Source organism: Hylobates moloch, unplaced genomic scaffold (genome assembly GCF_009828535.3).
Source record: "Hylobates moloch isolate HMO894 unplaced genomic scaffold, HMol_V3 SCAFFOLD_9, whole genome shotgun sequence".
NCBI lineage: Eukaryota > Metazoa > Chordata > Mammalia > Primates > Hylobatidae > Hylobates > Hylobates moloch.
This window is the reverse complement of record NW_026652284.1, coordinates 26,949,213-26,962,378: the sequence shown is the minus strand read 5'-3', so window position 1 is coordinate 26,962,378 and position 13,166 is coordinate 26,949,213. Positions and strand designations below refer to the sequence as shown.

The window sequence follows — 13,166 nt, the reverse complement described above, 5'->3', positions numbered from 1 at the left end:
GCAGGAGAATGTCGTGAACCCGGGAGGCAGAGCTGCAGTGAGCTGAGATCACGCCACTGCACTCCAGCCTGGGCAACAGTGCCAGACTCCATCTCAAAAAAAAAAAAAAAAGAAAAAAAGAAAAAGAAAAAGAACCATCATCCATGAGTCACAGTTCTATGCCTTGGTGACAAGGTCATTTCTGCAGGGGAGGAAAATTCTGCCTCTCCCTGTGTGGTGTTCTTTGAATGGGGCTTTTTCTCTTTTTTTTTTTTTTTTTTGGAGACAGGGTCTCACTCTGTCGCCCAGACTGGAGTGCGGTGATGCGATCTCAGCTCACTGCAACCTCCGCCTCCCAGGCTCAAGCGATTCTCCTACCTCAGCCTCCCAAGTGGCTAGGGATTACAGGCATGCACCACTACCACCCGGCTAACTTTTTTATTTTTAGTAGAGAAAAAGTTTCACCATGTTGGCCAGGCTGGTCTCAAACTCCTGACCTCAAATGATCCACCCACCTCAGCCTCCCAAAGTGCTAGGATTACAGGTGTTAGCCACTGCGCCCGGCCTGAATGGGTTTCTTTTGACCTCACAGGACCTTGAAGTTTGAGTTCTTTCTACTTATCAAGAAAGACGGGCTGGGCACGGTGTTTCACACTTGTAATTCCAGCACTTTGGGAGGCCGGGGTGGGTGGATCACCTGAAGTCAGGAGTTCGAGTCCAGCCTGACCAACATGGTGAAACCTCATCTCTACTAAAAAATACAAAAATTGGCCAGGCACAGTGGCTCATGCTTGTAATCCCAGCACTTTGGGAGGCGGATCACAAGGTCTGGAGTTCGAGACCAGCCCGGCCAACATGGTGAAACCCCATCTCTACAAAAAATACAAAAATCAGCCAGGCATGGTGGCACATACCTGTAATCCCAGCTACTCAGGAGGCTGAGGCAGGAGAATCACTTGAACCCAGGCGGCGGAGGTTGCAGTGAGCCGAGATCAACGCTGTTGCACTCCAGCCTGGGTGACAGAGCAAGACTCCGTCTCAAATAAATAAATAAATAAATAAAATTTTAAAAAATAGCCGGGTGTAGTGGTGCACATCTGTACTCCCAGCTACTTGGGAGGCTGAAGCAGGAGAATCACTTGAACCCAGGAGGTGGAAGGTGCAGTGAGCCGAGATCACACTACTGCACTCCAGCCTGGGTGATAAAGTGAGGCTCCATCTCAAAAAAAAAAAAAAAAAAAAAAAGACTAGGAAAGCTACAGAAGACAAGATTCTTTCTGCACATACCCTTCCTGGCCAGAGACAAAGCTGCTGATTTCTGCAGCTGCACTGGGAACTATAAATCAGTAGAACACAGCCCAGACACCCCCTCATTCCACCCCATAGCCCCCAGCCGGTAATGGGGCCACTATAGCCTGCAGAGGATGGTAAATTGTTCATTTAAGCCAGACTTTCTGCTCTACCCCCACGATTATCCCTCTTCCTGTGCATGTTATGACATTCCGTGTGGCCAATTTGATTTTGAGGTCCCAGGACTCTGAGGTTAATGAAATCATGCCTTGCCCTTGCACAGACCCCTGCCTCTCAAAGTCCAGACATCTGCCAGGCAAGGGGGAAGGAGAATCTGAGATCACAGCATTTAAAAATCATTCTTTTTAAAATCTCAGGGTTGGGCGCCTGTAATCCCAGCACTTTGGGAGGCTGAGGCAGGTGGATCATTTGAGGTCAGGATTGTGAGACCAACCTGGCCAACATGGTGAAACCCCGTTTCTATTAAAAATACAAAAAAAAAAAAAATTAACTGGGCATGGTGGCACATGCCTGTAATCCCAGCTACTCGAGAGGCTGAGGCAGGAGAATCGCTTGAACCCAGGGGAGCAGAGGTTGCAGTGAGCTGAGATTGCACCACTGTACTCCAACCTGTGCAACAGAATGAGACTCTGTCTAAAATAAATAAATAAATAAATAAACAAACAAACAATAAAATAAAATCTCAGCCATGGTGAGAGGGGCCTGAAATTCTGCTTGTCTTTTCTCCACCAGAATCTCCAGGGCCAAACCTCCACCCAGTGGTCTCCACCCAGTGGTTTCCCAGTGTCTACTTGCACACTTCAGTGACAGGAAGCTCCCTACATTACACAGCAGCCCGTACCTTCTTGGAGAGCTTTGACTGTGGGAAAATTCCTTACAGAAATAATGAAATAGGGCCGGGCGCTGTGGCTCATGCCTGTAATCCCAGCACTTTGGGAGGCCGAGGCGGGTGGATCACAAGGTCAGGAGATCGAGACCATCCTGGCTAACACGGTGAAACCCCATCTCTACTAAAAAATACAAAAAATTAGCCAGGCGTGGTGGCGGGCGCCTGTAGTCCTAGCTACTTGGGAGGCTGAGGCAGGAGAATGGCATAAACCGGGGAGGCGGAGCTTGCAGTGAGCTGAGATCGTGCCACTGCACTCCAGCCTGGGTGACAGAGTGAGATTCCATCTCAAAAAAAAAAAAAAAAAAGAAAAGAAAAGAAAAGAAATAATGAAATAGCCGGGCCCAGTGGCTCACACCTGTAATCCCAACACTTTGGGAGGCTGAGGCGGGTGGATCACGAGGTCAGGAGATAGAGACCAGCATGACCAACATGAAGAAACCCCATCTCTACTAAAAATACAAAGTTAGCCGGGCATGGTGGCGCACGCCTGTAATCCCAGCTACTCAGGAGACTGAGGCAGGAGAATCACTTGAACCCGGGAGGCGGAGGTTGTGGTGAGCCGAGATCGCGCTATTGCACTCTAGCCTGGGCAACAAGAGCAAAACTCCATCTCAAAAAAAAAAAAAAAGAAAGAAAGAAATAATGAGATGTGCACAAACACACGTGTCCAAGAATGTTTACTGCATTATGTATGATTACTATTTTTTTGCTTTTAGAGACAGGGTCTTGCTATGTTGCCTGTGCTGATCTTGAATTCCTGGGCTCAAGTGATCCTCCCACCATGGCCTCCCAAGGTGCTGGGATTATGGGGGTGAGCCACCATGCCTGGGCAGCAGCAGCATTATTTAGATTGACATAATGCTGGAAAGTATAAAAGTCACTGGAAAAAGAACACATTCATACAATGTAGCCATCAAAAATCATGTTTTCAAACTAGAAGAGCACATGCTTACCATATAATGTTAAGTGAATAGGCATCTCACAAAATATTACATGCAATGTGATCATGACTTTGACATGTGACCCTGATTTCACTAAAATGGAAAAACAAAGCTGGGTGTGTTGGCTCATGACTATAATCCCAGCACTTTGGGAGGTCAAGGTGGGAGGATCACTTGAGTCCAGGAGTTCGAGACCAGCCTGGGCAACATAAGGAGATCCCCATCTCAAAAATAAAAATAAGCTGGGCACGGTGGCTCATGCATGTAATCCCACAACTTTAGGAGGCCAAGGCAGGTGGATCACCTGAGGTCAAGAGTTCAAGACCAGCCTGGCCAAGATGGTGAAACCCTGTCTCTACTAAAAATACAAAAATTAGCCAGGCCTGGTGGCAGGTACCTGTAATCCCAGCTACTTGGGAGGCTAAGGGAGGAGAATTGCTTGAACCCAGGAGGCAGAGGTTACAGTGAGCCGAGATTGTGCCACTGTACTCCAGCCTGGGTGACAAGAGCAAGACTCTGTCTCAAAAAAAATAAATAATTAAAAATAAATAAAATTGAGAAACAGAAAGAGAGACAGAAAAGAGATGGGAAGGAAATACACCAAAATGAAAAAGCTCTTTTCTTTGTGGTAGGATTATGGATAATGTCTGTCTCTGCTTAAATTTCTTCATATTTTCTGAAATAAGTTTGTTACCTTTATTGTAGAAGAAAATTTCTTTCTTTTTTTTTTTTTTTTTTTTTTAAGATATGGGGTCTCAGGCCAGATGTAGTGGCTCACACCTGTAATCCCAGCACTTTGAGAGGCCAAAGGCAGGCAGATCACCTGGGGTCAGGAGTTTGAGATATGGGATCTCGCTTTGTTGCCCAGGCTGGACTGCAGTGGTACAATCATAGCTCACTGTCACCTTGAGTTCCTGGGTACAAGCCATCCTTCCACCCAAGCAGCTGGGACTACAGGTGCATGCCACCATGCTCAGCTAACTTTTTAATTTTTTTGTAGAGACAGGGTCTTGCCATATTGTTTGGGCTGGTCTCGAACTCCTGGACTCCAGTGATCCTCCTGCTTTGCCTCCCAAAGTGTTAGGATTACAGGTGTGAGTCACTGCATCCAGCTGAAAATTTATAATATTGAGTTGATAAAGTTTCCCTATATCACCTACTCAATAATTCTAGTTCTGGTTCACACCTGTAATCCCAGCACTTTGGGAGGCTGAGGCAGGTGGACCACTTGAGGCCAGGAGTTCGAGACCAGCCTGGCCATCATGGTAAAACCCTATCTCTATTAAAAATACAAAAATTAGCCTAGTATGGTGGCACACACCTGTAATCCCAGCTACTCAGGAGGTTGAGGCAAGAGAATCGCCTGAACCCAGAAGGCAGAGTTGCAGTGAGCCAAGATTGCGTCACTGCACTCCAGCCTGGGCAACAGAGCGAGACTATCTCAAAAAACAAAACAAAACAAAAAAAAAACTAGTTCCTCTGAGGCTCAAAAAATGTCAATCAAATGAATGCAAAGCAAGTCTGACTCCTCTTCTAAACAGTCATAATTACAGAAAATGTTTATCGACCATATACCAAATGCCTAGCTCTATGCTGAAGTCCCTCACATCAGGCCTCGTGAACTCCTCATAACCACTCTATGAGGGTCTATCGCTACTCCCGTTTCACAGATGAGAAAGCTGAGGCTCAGAGAGGGTGTGTATGTATTGCTCAAGCTCACTCTCTTAGTAAATGGCACCGCTGGGATGTAATTCCAGGTCAGTCTGGCTCCAATGCCCAGGCTCTCAACTGCTGCCACCCCATGCAGAGGCCTCAGAGATTTGCAAACAGCAATCTACCCTCTACCCCGTCCCCGTTCCTCGCTTCTCTACCTAGATGTCCCCAGCACTCGCCTCCATTCCGCCATGTCATGGACAGCAGCAGCAGATGGACACATGGGGTGATTTTGGAGTCAGAGAGGCCTGCGTTGGAATCTCGACTCCACCCCTCTCTTGCTGTGAGAGGCACTCGCTCCCTCTGGGCCTTCTTGTCCTCATTTGCAAATGAGAACAGAAAGCCCCCATCTCAGGGCTGTGGTGCAGCTTGCATACTTCAACCTCAACATGGCCTCTGGCTCCAGAAGCCTCCGACATGGGGCAGAAGCTTAGGAAGAGGCTCTTTAGTGTTCTCAGTGACTCCTATGGACCCACCCCAGTGCGTCTGTAAGTCACACACACTCCCCAGGGAATGAACCCAAGACACAGGAAGGAGCAGGCTCCAGGCAAGACCAAGAGATGCAGCAGGGCTTGCTGCTTGTTCTCTCTGCTCAGCCTCACCACAAGTCATCTAGCCCAGCCTCCTCCTGCTGCCTCCTCCTTTGTTTGTTTGAAATGGGGTCTTGCTATGTTGTCCAGTCTGATCAACATCTTAGCCTCTTGAGTAGCTGAGATTACAGGCAGGCACCACCATGCACAGCTTCCTGCCTTCTTGTTAGGTCCAACAGCACTCCATTTCGGAAAGGGGACAGCTGAGGCCAGGGTTTTAATGGCCCTGTCCAAGGTCACATGGCTCTCTTTTCATTGCATTGCCCTGAGCCACCCTCTCTAGTCTCCCCACATTGAGCCCCTCCCCATCCAATCCACCCCTCACCCCCACACCAAATTCATTCTCTTGAGCACCATTCTGCACAGATTGCTCCAAAATCCCCTCCCCTCATGGCCTGTGACCCGAAGCTCCCTCATTTCCCAGCATGCCAACCTTACCATGGGACCCCTGAGGACCTGTCCAGCCTCAGCTCCCACATCCAGACTAGAACCTCAGCACGGCCTCTGGCTCCTCACACAGTCATGCTGGGCCTGCCTCCGGGCCTCTCCTCAGCCCTCCCTCTCACCATCCCCATGAGAACACCTGCCTCCAAATTACCTGGGGCTACTCTACCAGGTGCACCTCCTCAGGAATCATGGGTGGCTCCCAAGCCCAGCCAAGCTCAGCACCCAGCAGGTGCTTTTGACACTATGGTAAGAAGGACACCTGCTTACGACGCCTTTCCTGCTTTTGTCCCTGCAGCCTCTCCATCCTCACAGCCACCCTGGTCCCCAACACTCTCGTCTCAGCCTCGGTGAATTGGTGAATCATTGCTCCTGTGGTTCCCTCTATCTGGAATGCTCCACCCGCACCTCTCCAGGGAGCAACTGCTGCTCCCCCCATGATGCATAGGCATCCCCTCCGCTGGCTGGGTCTGGGGACTCCCTGGACTCCCACAGTTCCAGGGAGCTGCACTTGTCTGTGGAGTTGCAATTAATCAGGGGGTGGCACGGGGCATAGCTGTGTTAGGAGCCAGGGGGCATATGGAGGTTTAAGCTGTGGGTCTGGGCAGTGAGAGCTGAGGCTGGACAGGCCTGGCATGGGTCAGCAACAGCAAATGCTTTACTGACCGAATACATGTGCAGGTAATGCAGGACATGGGAAGGGGCCCAAGTTGGAAAACGTAGACGACCAGGCCTCAACAGCCCACCTGCACTCTGCCCACCTGCAGCCACTGCAGGAGTGCCAGGAAACCACAGTGCAGGGCATGCCAGGTGCTATGCTAGGGCCTTTCCATGCTCGATCTCTTTGAGTCCTCCGAATAACCTGTCATATCACCCCAATTTTTTAAATGATAAAATGAGCTGGGTGCAGTGGCTCACGCCTATAATTCCAGCACTTTGGGAGGCCAAGGCTGGTGGATCACTTGAGGTCAGGAGTTTGAGACCAGCCTGGCCAACATGGTGAAACCCTACCCCCCCGCCCGCCGTCTCTACTAAAAACACAAAAACTAGCTGGGCGTTGTGGCGAGCGCCTGTAATCCTACTGAGGCACGAGAATGAATCCCTTGAACCTGGGAGGCAGAGGTTGCAGTGAGCTGAGACCGCACCACTGTACTCCAGCCCGGGCAACAGAGTGAGACTCCATCCAAAAAAAAAAAAATGACGCTCAGGGAAGTTAAGCTGTTTTTGCCCAAAGCCACACCTCTGGGACATGGATAGAGACCAGGCGCTCCCTGACCTCTAGCCACAACCTTTACCACTGCACTGTGTCATCTCACTGGAATCTCTCCTAGCCCAGAGGCCCTGCGTCCAGACCCAAGAGAGGGGAGGGAGACAAGAAGCCAAGGGGCTTCCAAAAACAGGACAGGGATTCAGTGCTACAAATTCTGCTAAGAAGACACTTCAGCATTTTCCCCAGCAGCTTCTGGAACCTCGGCAGGAGACCAAAGAGACAACCAGAACCCTTCATTCACCTATCCCGACCCTGCCACAGCCCACCTGCCTGGCCCAGCTCCCCTCCCTGCTGGGTGCTGCAGTCACCTCAGATTGGAGGGAAAATGCGGTGCTTTGCAAACATCATCTCATCCAATCCTGAGGACAAAGGTACCTATGAGGTGGCACTATTACCCACATCTTCCCATGAAGACAGAGGTGCAGTGAGGCAATCCGGCTTGCTAAAGCTCTTAGTAAGTAGCAGAGCCAGCATTTGATACAAGGAGACAAATCAGAAGAGACATGGGCTGAGATGAGATCAAGGGGCAGAGAAGCACACAGGCTGAAGGCGTCTCGTGGAGGCTGGCCGGGGCTGGCAGGAGGCAGGGCATGCTGCGAGGGGACAAACCTGCTGAAACCTGGCTCAGGGCGCAGAGCAGGCAGGGAGACAGAGAAGGCTGCGAACAGGCAGGAGGCCGGGTGGGAAAGCACTGACTCCTCTTGCCCAGGTTCTGGGTCGGGCCACCCAGCATCTGGCCCAGGCAGGAGGAAGAGGGGGTCACCTGCCACAGGTGAGGGGCCTGCTAAGCCCATCACACCGCACCTACCCACTGGGCTGCCCATGGGAAGTCTCTGAGATGCCAGCCCTGCAGAGGACACTGACTCTGCCCAGAAGGAGGGGTTGTCCAGTGTCTGCTCTGAGGGCCAGGGCATCCCCACGGCCGGCACCAGTCATCATGCTGGCCAATCCCACATGCAGCAGGAGGGGGTGATGCTCTGCCTTGGGACCACCTGTCCACAGAAGTCCTGTTCACGCTTCATGGAAGCCTCATTCCTCCAGCCACAAGCTGTTTACTAAAAGCACAATTCCCAGAGGCCCCTCTCAGGCCCCCAGGTTGAGACGGCTTCTCAGGTGCCTCCTTGGAGGGGACCGAGGACAGAGTGTGGGGCCTGCAGGACAGAGGATGCTTCTGACCTGGAATTCTGAGATTCCTGGTTCTTACGTTCAGGCCCTCATCAGCGTCCTGCTTCCCAGCCACAGCTCCTCCCTCAGCTTTTGACTCAGTTTCCCCTCCTCATCCTTTAGCTCTGCAGAGGCTTCTCTGATCTCTCTGCCCAGCTGAGACCCTCCCCTGCCCCCATCACGGGCTCCCATATCCCCCACATACTTTCACAGATAGAGCCTACCACAGCTACAAACTTCAGTTTATTGGATGACTGGCTGACGAATGTCTGTTTCTCCCACCAGACCCTAAGCTCCGGAAGGTCTGGGGCACGGTGTGTTTTTTTTCTCGGCATTTGGCACAGAGCGTGTAGAATGTTGTAGCATGAGTTAATTATTCTCAGTGCTTCACACAGAGCCCCTCCATGTTCTCAAAGAGCTTAGGGTCTAAAAGGCTCAGATATCACACATTATGCCACTTAATCGTCACCCCCACCCTGGAGGCACTGTCGGTGTTCCTACTTTAACGAGAAGAGCTTCAGACAGCTCGTCACTAGCCCGAGTACACAGCAAGTAAGTGGCTTTGAACTCAGACACGTCTGGTCCAGAGCCACAGCTCTGCCCACTACACCCCCCGGCTTTCCTTCCCCAAGGGTCTCTGAATCTTCCCTTGCACACCTGCCCCCCACCCCCCACACGCTGCCTAAGCTCAGGACTGACAGGCAGAATTCACTCACTCAACCACTCATTCACTCAACCCAGCAGCCGGCTCATGCATTGTTATGGCAGGCCCTGCTTGGGCTGCCAGGAAACCACGGATGGAGCGCAGCTCGAGGAGCCCTTCAGGGGAGCAGGGGCCTTTCTCCAGCCCGGGCTGCCCTCTCCCCACTGCCCTTGGGGCTTTTCCAGCAGAAGCCAAGACCCAGGCAGCTGCCCTGCCCTCAGACTCTCGTTCACTGTTCACTGGGGAAGGACTCAGCACCAGCCCTTATCATTCCCCCTCCCCAAAGGACAGCAGCCTAAAATGCACAGGCTGAAAACCGCAGAGGAGCACAGTCCCCAGGTATCTACTCTCTGAGGACTCTACGACAAGAGGAGGGACAGAGCCGGCACCATGGCTCCGCCTGTAATCCCAGCACTCTGGGAGGCCGAGGCGGGTGGATCGCTTGAGCTCAGAAGTTTGACACCAGCCTAGGCAACATGGCAAAACCCTGTCTCTGCAAAAAAACACAAAAGTTAGCATGGCGTGTGCCTGCAGTCCCAGCTACCCACGAGCTTGAGGTGGGAGGATGGCATTAAGCCCAGGAGATCGAGGCTGCAGTGAGCTGTGATTGCGACGCTCCAGCCTGGGCAACAGAGAGAAACCTTGTCTCAAAAATAAAAGAGGAGGGACAGAATTCTGCCACCCTCCTTCCAGACAATGCTTTGACTGTCCTCTACCCCAGGCAACTCTGGAGAAAAGTTTTGGACTTAAGTCACAGACTAGGGTTCTAGCTCTGGGCCTGGTGCCAACTGTGGTACCCTCCGAGAACAAGTCACCTTGCCTCTCTCTGAGCCGCAGATTCCTCATTTTATCTGCAGGATGCGGGTACTGATGATGACTCTAATGCCTGTCCCATAGGATTGAAGGTGAGGATTCAATCATTCAGACCCAGAGATACAGTTTTCACATAAATGGTTGACCAGCGGAATGTCTTGGCAACATGGGGACCCCTAGGGGCCCACTAAGCTGCTTGTGTACACTTTGCAATGCGATTCCGGGAAGGCTGCATGGGAATGCCCCTGGCAGGCTGAGCCCAGAGCCTCCCCACAGTGGACCCTCGGCAGTGGGAGCCCCCTCCCCTTGCTCAATGGTAGTGGGGAAGCTGTGCTCAGTCAGCCCACCAACCAGAGGCCCTGGGGAAAAGGTTGGAAATGAGACCGAACACACTGACGCTCAGCTTTTTCCAGACTTGGGCACCTGGAGCTCCCCTAGACAGGGCAGGTGCCAGAAACCTGGAGCTCTCAGAATCATAGCTACTCTCAGGCCCACCTTAGGACAAGCGCCTCCCTCAAGCTCCCTTCTTTAGTCGGATTCTACAGGATCTAGAAAATCCCTCCTCCTCGCTATACAGACAGCGTCCATTTACTGGGTCCAGGCGCCAGGGCAGTGTGTTATGTGCTCTCTCACTGACACCTCACAACAACCCTGTGGAAGAAGATTTATCATTGCTTCATTCTATAGATGAAGAAACTGAGGCTCAAAGAGGCTAAGTGATTCACCCAAGTCACAGAGCCAGTTCGTGGCAGAGCAGGGATTCATACCAGGCCGGCCTGCCTCGAAGCCTGCGAAGTGGGGAGAATCACTGACAAAGACACAAAGCAAAGATCAGTCCCGCCTGTGCTTGGGGGGAATTCTCCCACTGTTGCTTGTGATGAGTCATGGAAACCACAGGAAATTCTTGTACCCCCCACTCTTTCTGGAGGAGCAAAGATCCCCCAGAGATCATCAATGCCGAAGCCCAATGACACCCACACACCTCATCCCATGCTCCAACACACCATGCTCTGCCCTGCAGAGAACCCATATCCTGGAATTCATACTTTCCAATTGAGGAGATTGGGTCTGTATTCTTCGGACAGGGAAACTGAGGCGGATGGGAGGCAGGCCAGGAACGATGGTGCCTGGTCATCCATGACTGGCTGAGACTACAGTTCATCTCTCCAACCTCTGAGTCCACGACCTGACCTATGCCCTGCATGGTGGCACCCCACAGCCCAGAGAGGTTTAGGGCCATGTCCTTGGTCCACCGGCATGAAGGACCCATTTTCAACTAACAGTAAATACCAGGGCATCTTTGTTGTTTTAAAGATGGATGTTTTCCTCTCGACCTTTACTGGCCATGTCTGAGCTTGTGGCGCTGTATCAGGAGGGCTACTTTGGGGCAAGCTGACGTCTTAGGCTCTCTGAGAAGGTCCCAGCACTCTCCATAAACTCCAAGAAGAGCATCTCACTTCCTGGGATGAAAACTCAAAATCCACTCCAGCCCAGGCCAACCTCTGCTGCCTTAGGCAGAAGAAAAGACTGTTAGAGGAGGCAAAGAGAAAATGGGAGAGGGCATTTGTGAGGAGGGCGTGAGTCTTCTCTGAATCCTATTCAGAATTCCTGACCAGATGGCCACTGGGGAAGGGAACAGAGAACCGGTCGGCGGCCCACAGCTGTCGCCCATGTTATCCAGGAATCACTGGCAAAGGCACACACAGCTGCACAAACACAGGGACGATGGCCACTCTGGATGCTCTGCCGCCCTCGGGGTTTCAAGGGCTTGACAAGAAACAATAGTCACATTGTTACATTCAGACAGAATCACAAACTGACCGTCAGGGACAAGCTCACACCAACAGATGAGCACCAAATATGACTTGGTAAGGGCCCCACGGCGAGGTGCTGACACCCAGCACCCTCCTGTCCGCCCTGCCTGCACGGTGCCCTCACACCGGTCTCCCCAGAGGCCCGCGGCACCTCAGAGCAGCTCTGCCCACCCCATGGGCATTTTCCGACGTCCAAACATACAGTTGTACTGTCACAACCATCCACTCACAAACTGTGACAGACACACAAACTGACGCCAAACTGTCCCACAAAGAAGCAAGGGGACGCCAACAGATTATCAAATATAATTTAGTCAACCGCGGCGCACTCCCCACCACACACACACACACACACACACACACACACGATGACACACATTCCTGTGTCCCCCTCGATGTAAGTGGCCTCGCCTCTCGCTGGGCCCCAGGTGCCCCTGCTGGAAGTATGGAGGCGCAGGGAGTCCAGGGAACCGGCTTGGGGTCCCAAGTTCGTGGTCCCCACCCTCACCCCGGGCTCCAGCCGGCCCGCAACGGACTCACCGGACGATGCCGAACATGACGAGCACGTTGCCCAGCAGCCCCACGGCGCACACGGCCGAGTAGAGCGCAGTGATGGCGATTGCCAGGGCGAGGGACGAGGCGCTCCGCGCGCCTGGCGGCCCCGACGCATTGGTGCCAGCGCTGGGGAAGGCGTCCGAGGCGTTGGCGAAGAGCGGGGGCTGCAGCTCGGCGCCCGCGGAGGGGGCCGGTTCCATGGCTGCCGGCCGGCTCCGCCGCGTCCCTCTCCACCGTGCGCCCTGGGCGCGGGGACCCGACGCGAGGGGCGCGGGAAGGGAGAGGCCGCGGCCCCGACGCCGCCCCGCTGTCTCTGCGCCTCCTCCGCCTGCCTCGCCGCCCGCACCGGCCCAGCCCCCGGCGTCCGCCCGCTTTCCTCGCCCGGAGCGCTGTGAGCCAGGAGCAGCCGCAGGCTCCTCGGACGCGCCCGCCGCGCGCACCACGTGGCCCGGAGGCGGCCGCCAGTCTGCGCCCGCGACCGGGGGCGGACGCTGCACCACCGGCTGGGAGCTGGGCAGGGGAGGCCTCCCGCCCCCTCCCTAGGGGTGCTCCGCCGGCTCGAGTGCGCCCCCGTCCCAGCCTGGACTCCCCTCCCACCCCCTTGCCGCTTTGGTGTCGGAGGGACCTGGGTGTGTATCCCGCCTCCCGCCCCTGCACTAACCGGCGGAGTGACCTTGTGTAAGTCACTTAACCTCCCTCAGCTTCATTCTCTTTGTCTGTGAGATGAGGAAAATCGTACCACCTGCCTCAGAGGGTGGTTGGGGAGATTGGATAAAATGATTCGAACAAAGAGCTTAGCGCAGTGCCCTTCGGGCAGTTACACGCTCCGTAAATAACCTGTATTATCCGTGCCTTTCTTGCACCCCATTCATTCGCTCAACAAAAATGTCGAGGGTGCCTAATAGAAGAGCTGGGTATTTGGGGGGACCCTCTAGTACACAAAACCAGATGCAGCCTCTGCTTCCTGGGGCTTACAGCCC

The 13,166-nt window shown here is 53.2% G+C and overlaps 1 protein-coding gene across 1 annotated transcript in view; it reads right to left on the bottom strand.

Moving 5' to 3' along the window:
* Nucleotides 1-12,579, bottom strand: part of OPRD1 (opioid receptor delta 1) — a 58,156-nt gene extending 45,577 nt beyond the window's left edge. Inside the window, exon 1 of the mRNA XM_058444378.1 lies at nt 12,172-12,579. Coding sequence (XP_058300361.1) covers nt 12,172-12,386 — 215 coding nt within the window. The 5' untranslated portion in view covers nt 12,387-12,579. The remainder of the gene's footprint in view (nt 1-12,171) is intronic.
* Nucleotides 12,580-13,166: the final 587 nt, after the last annotated feature.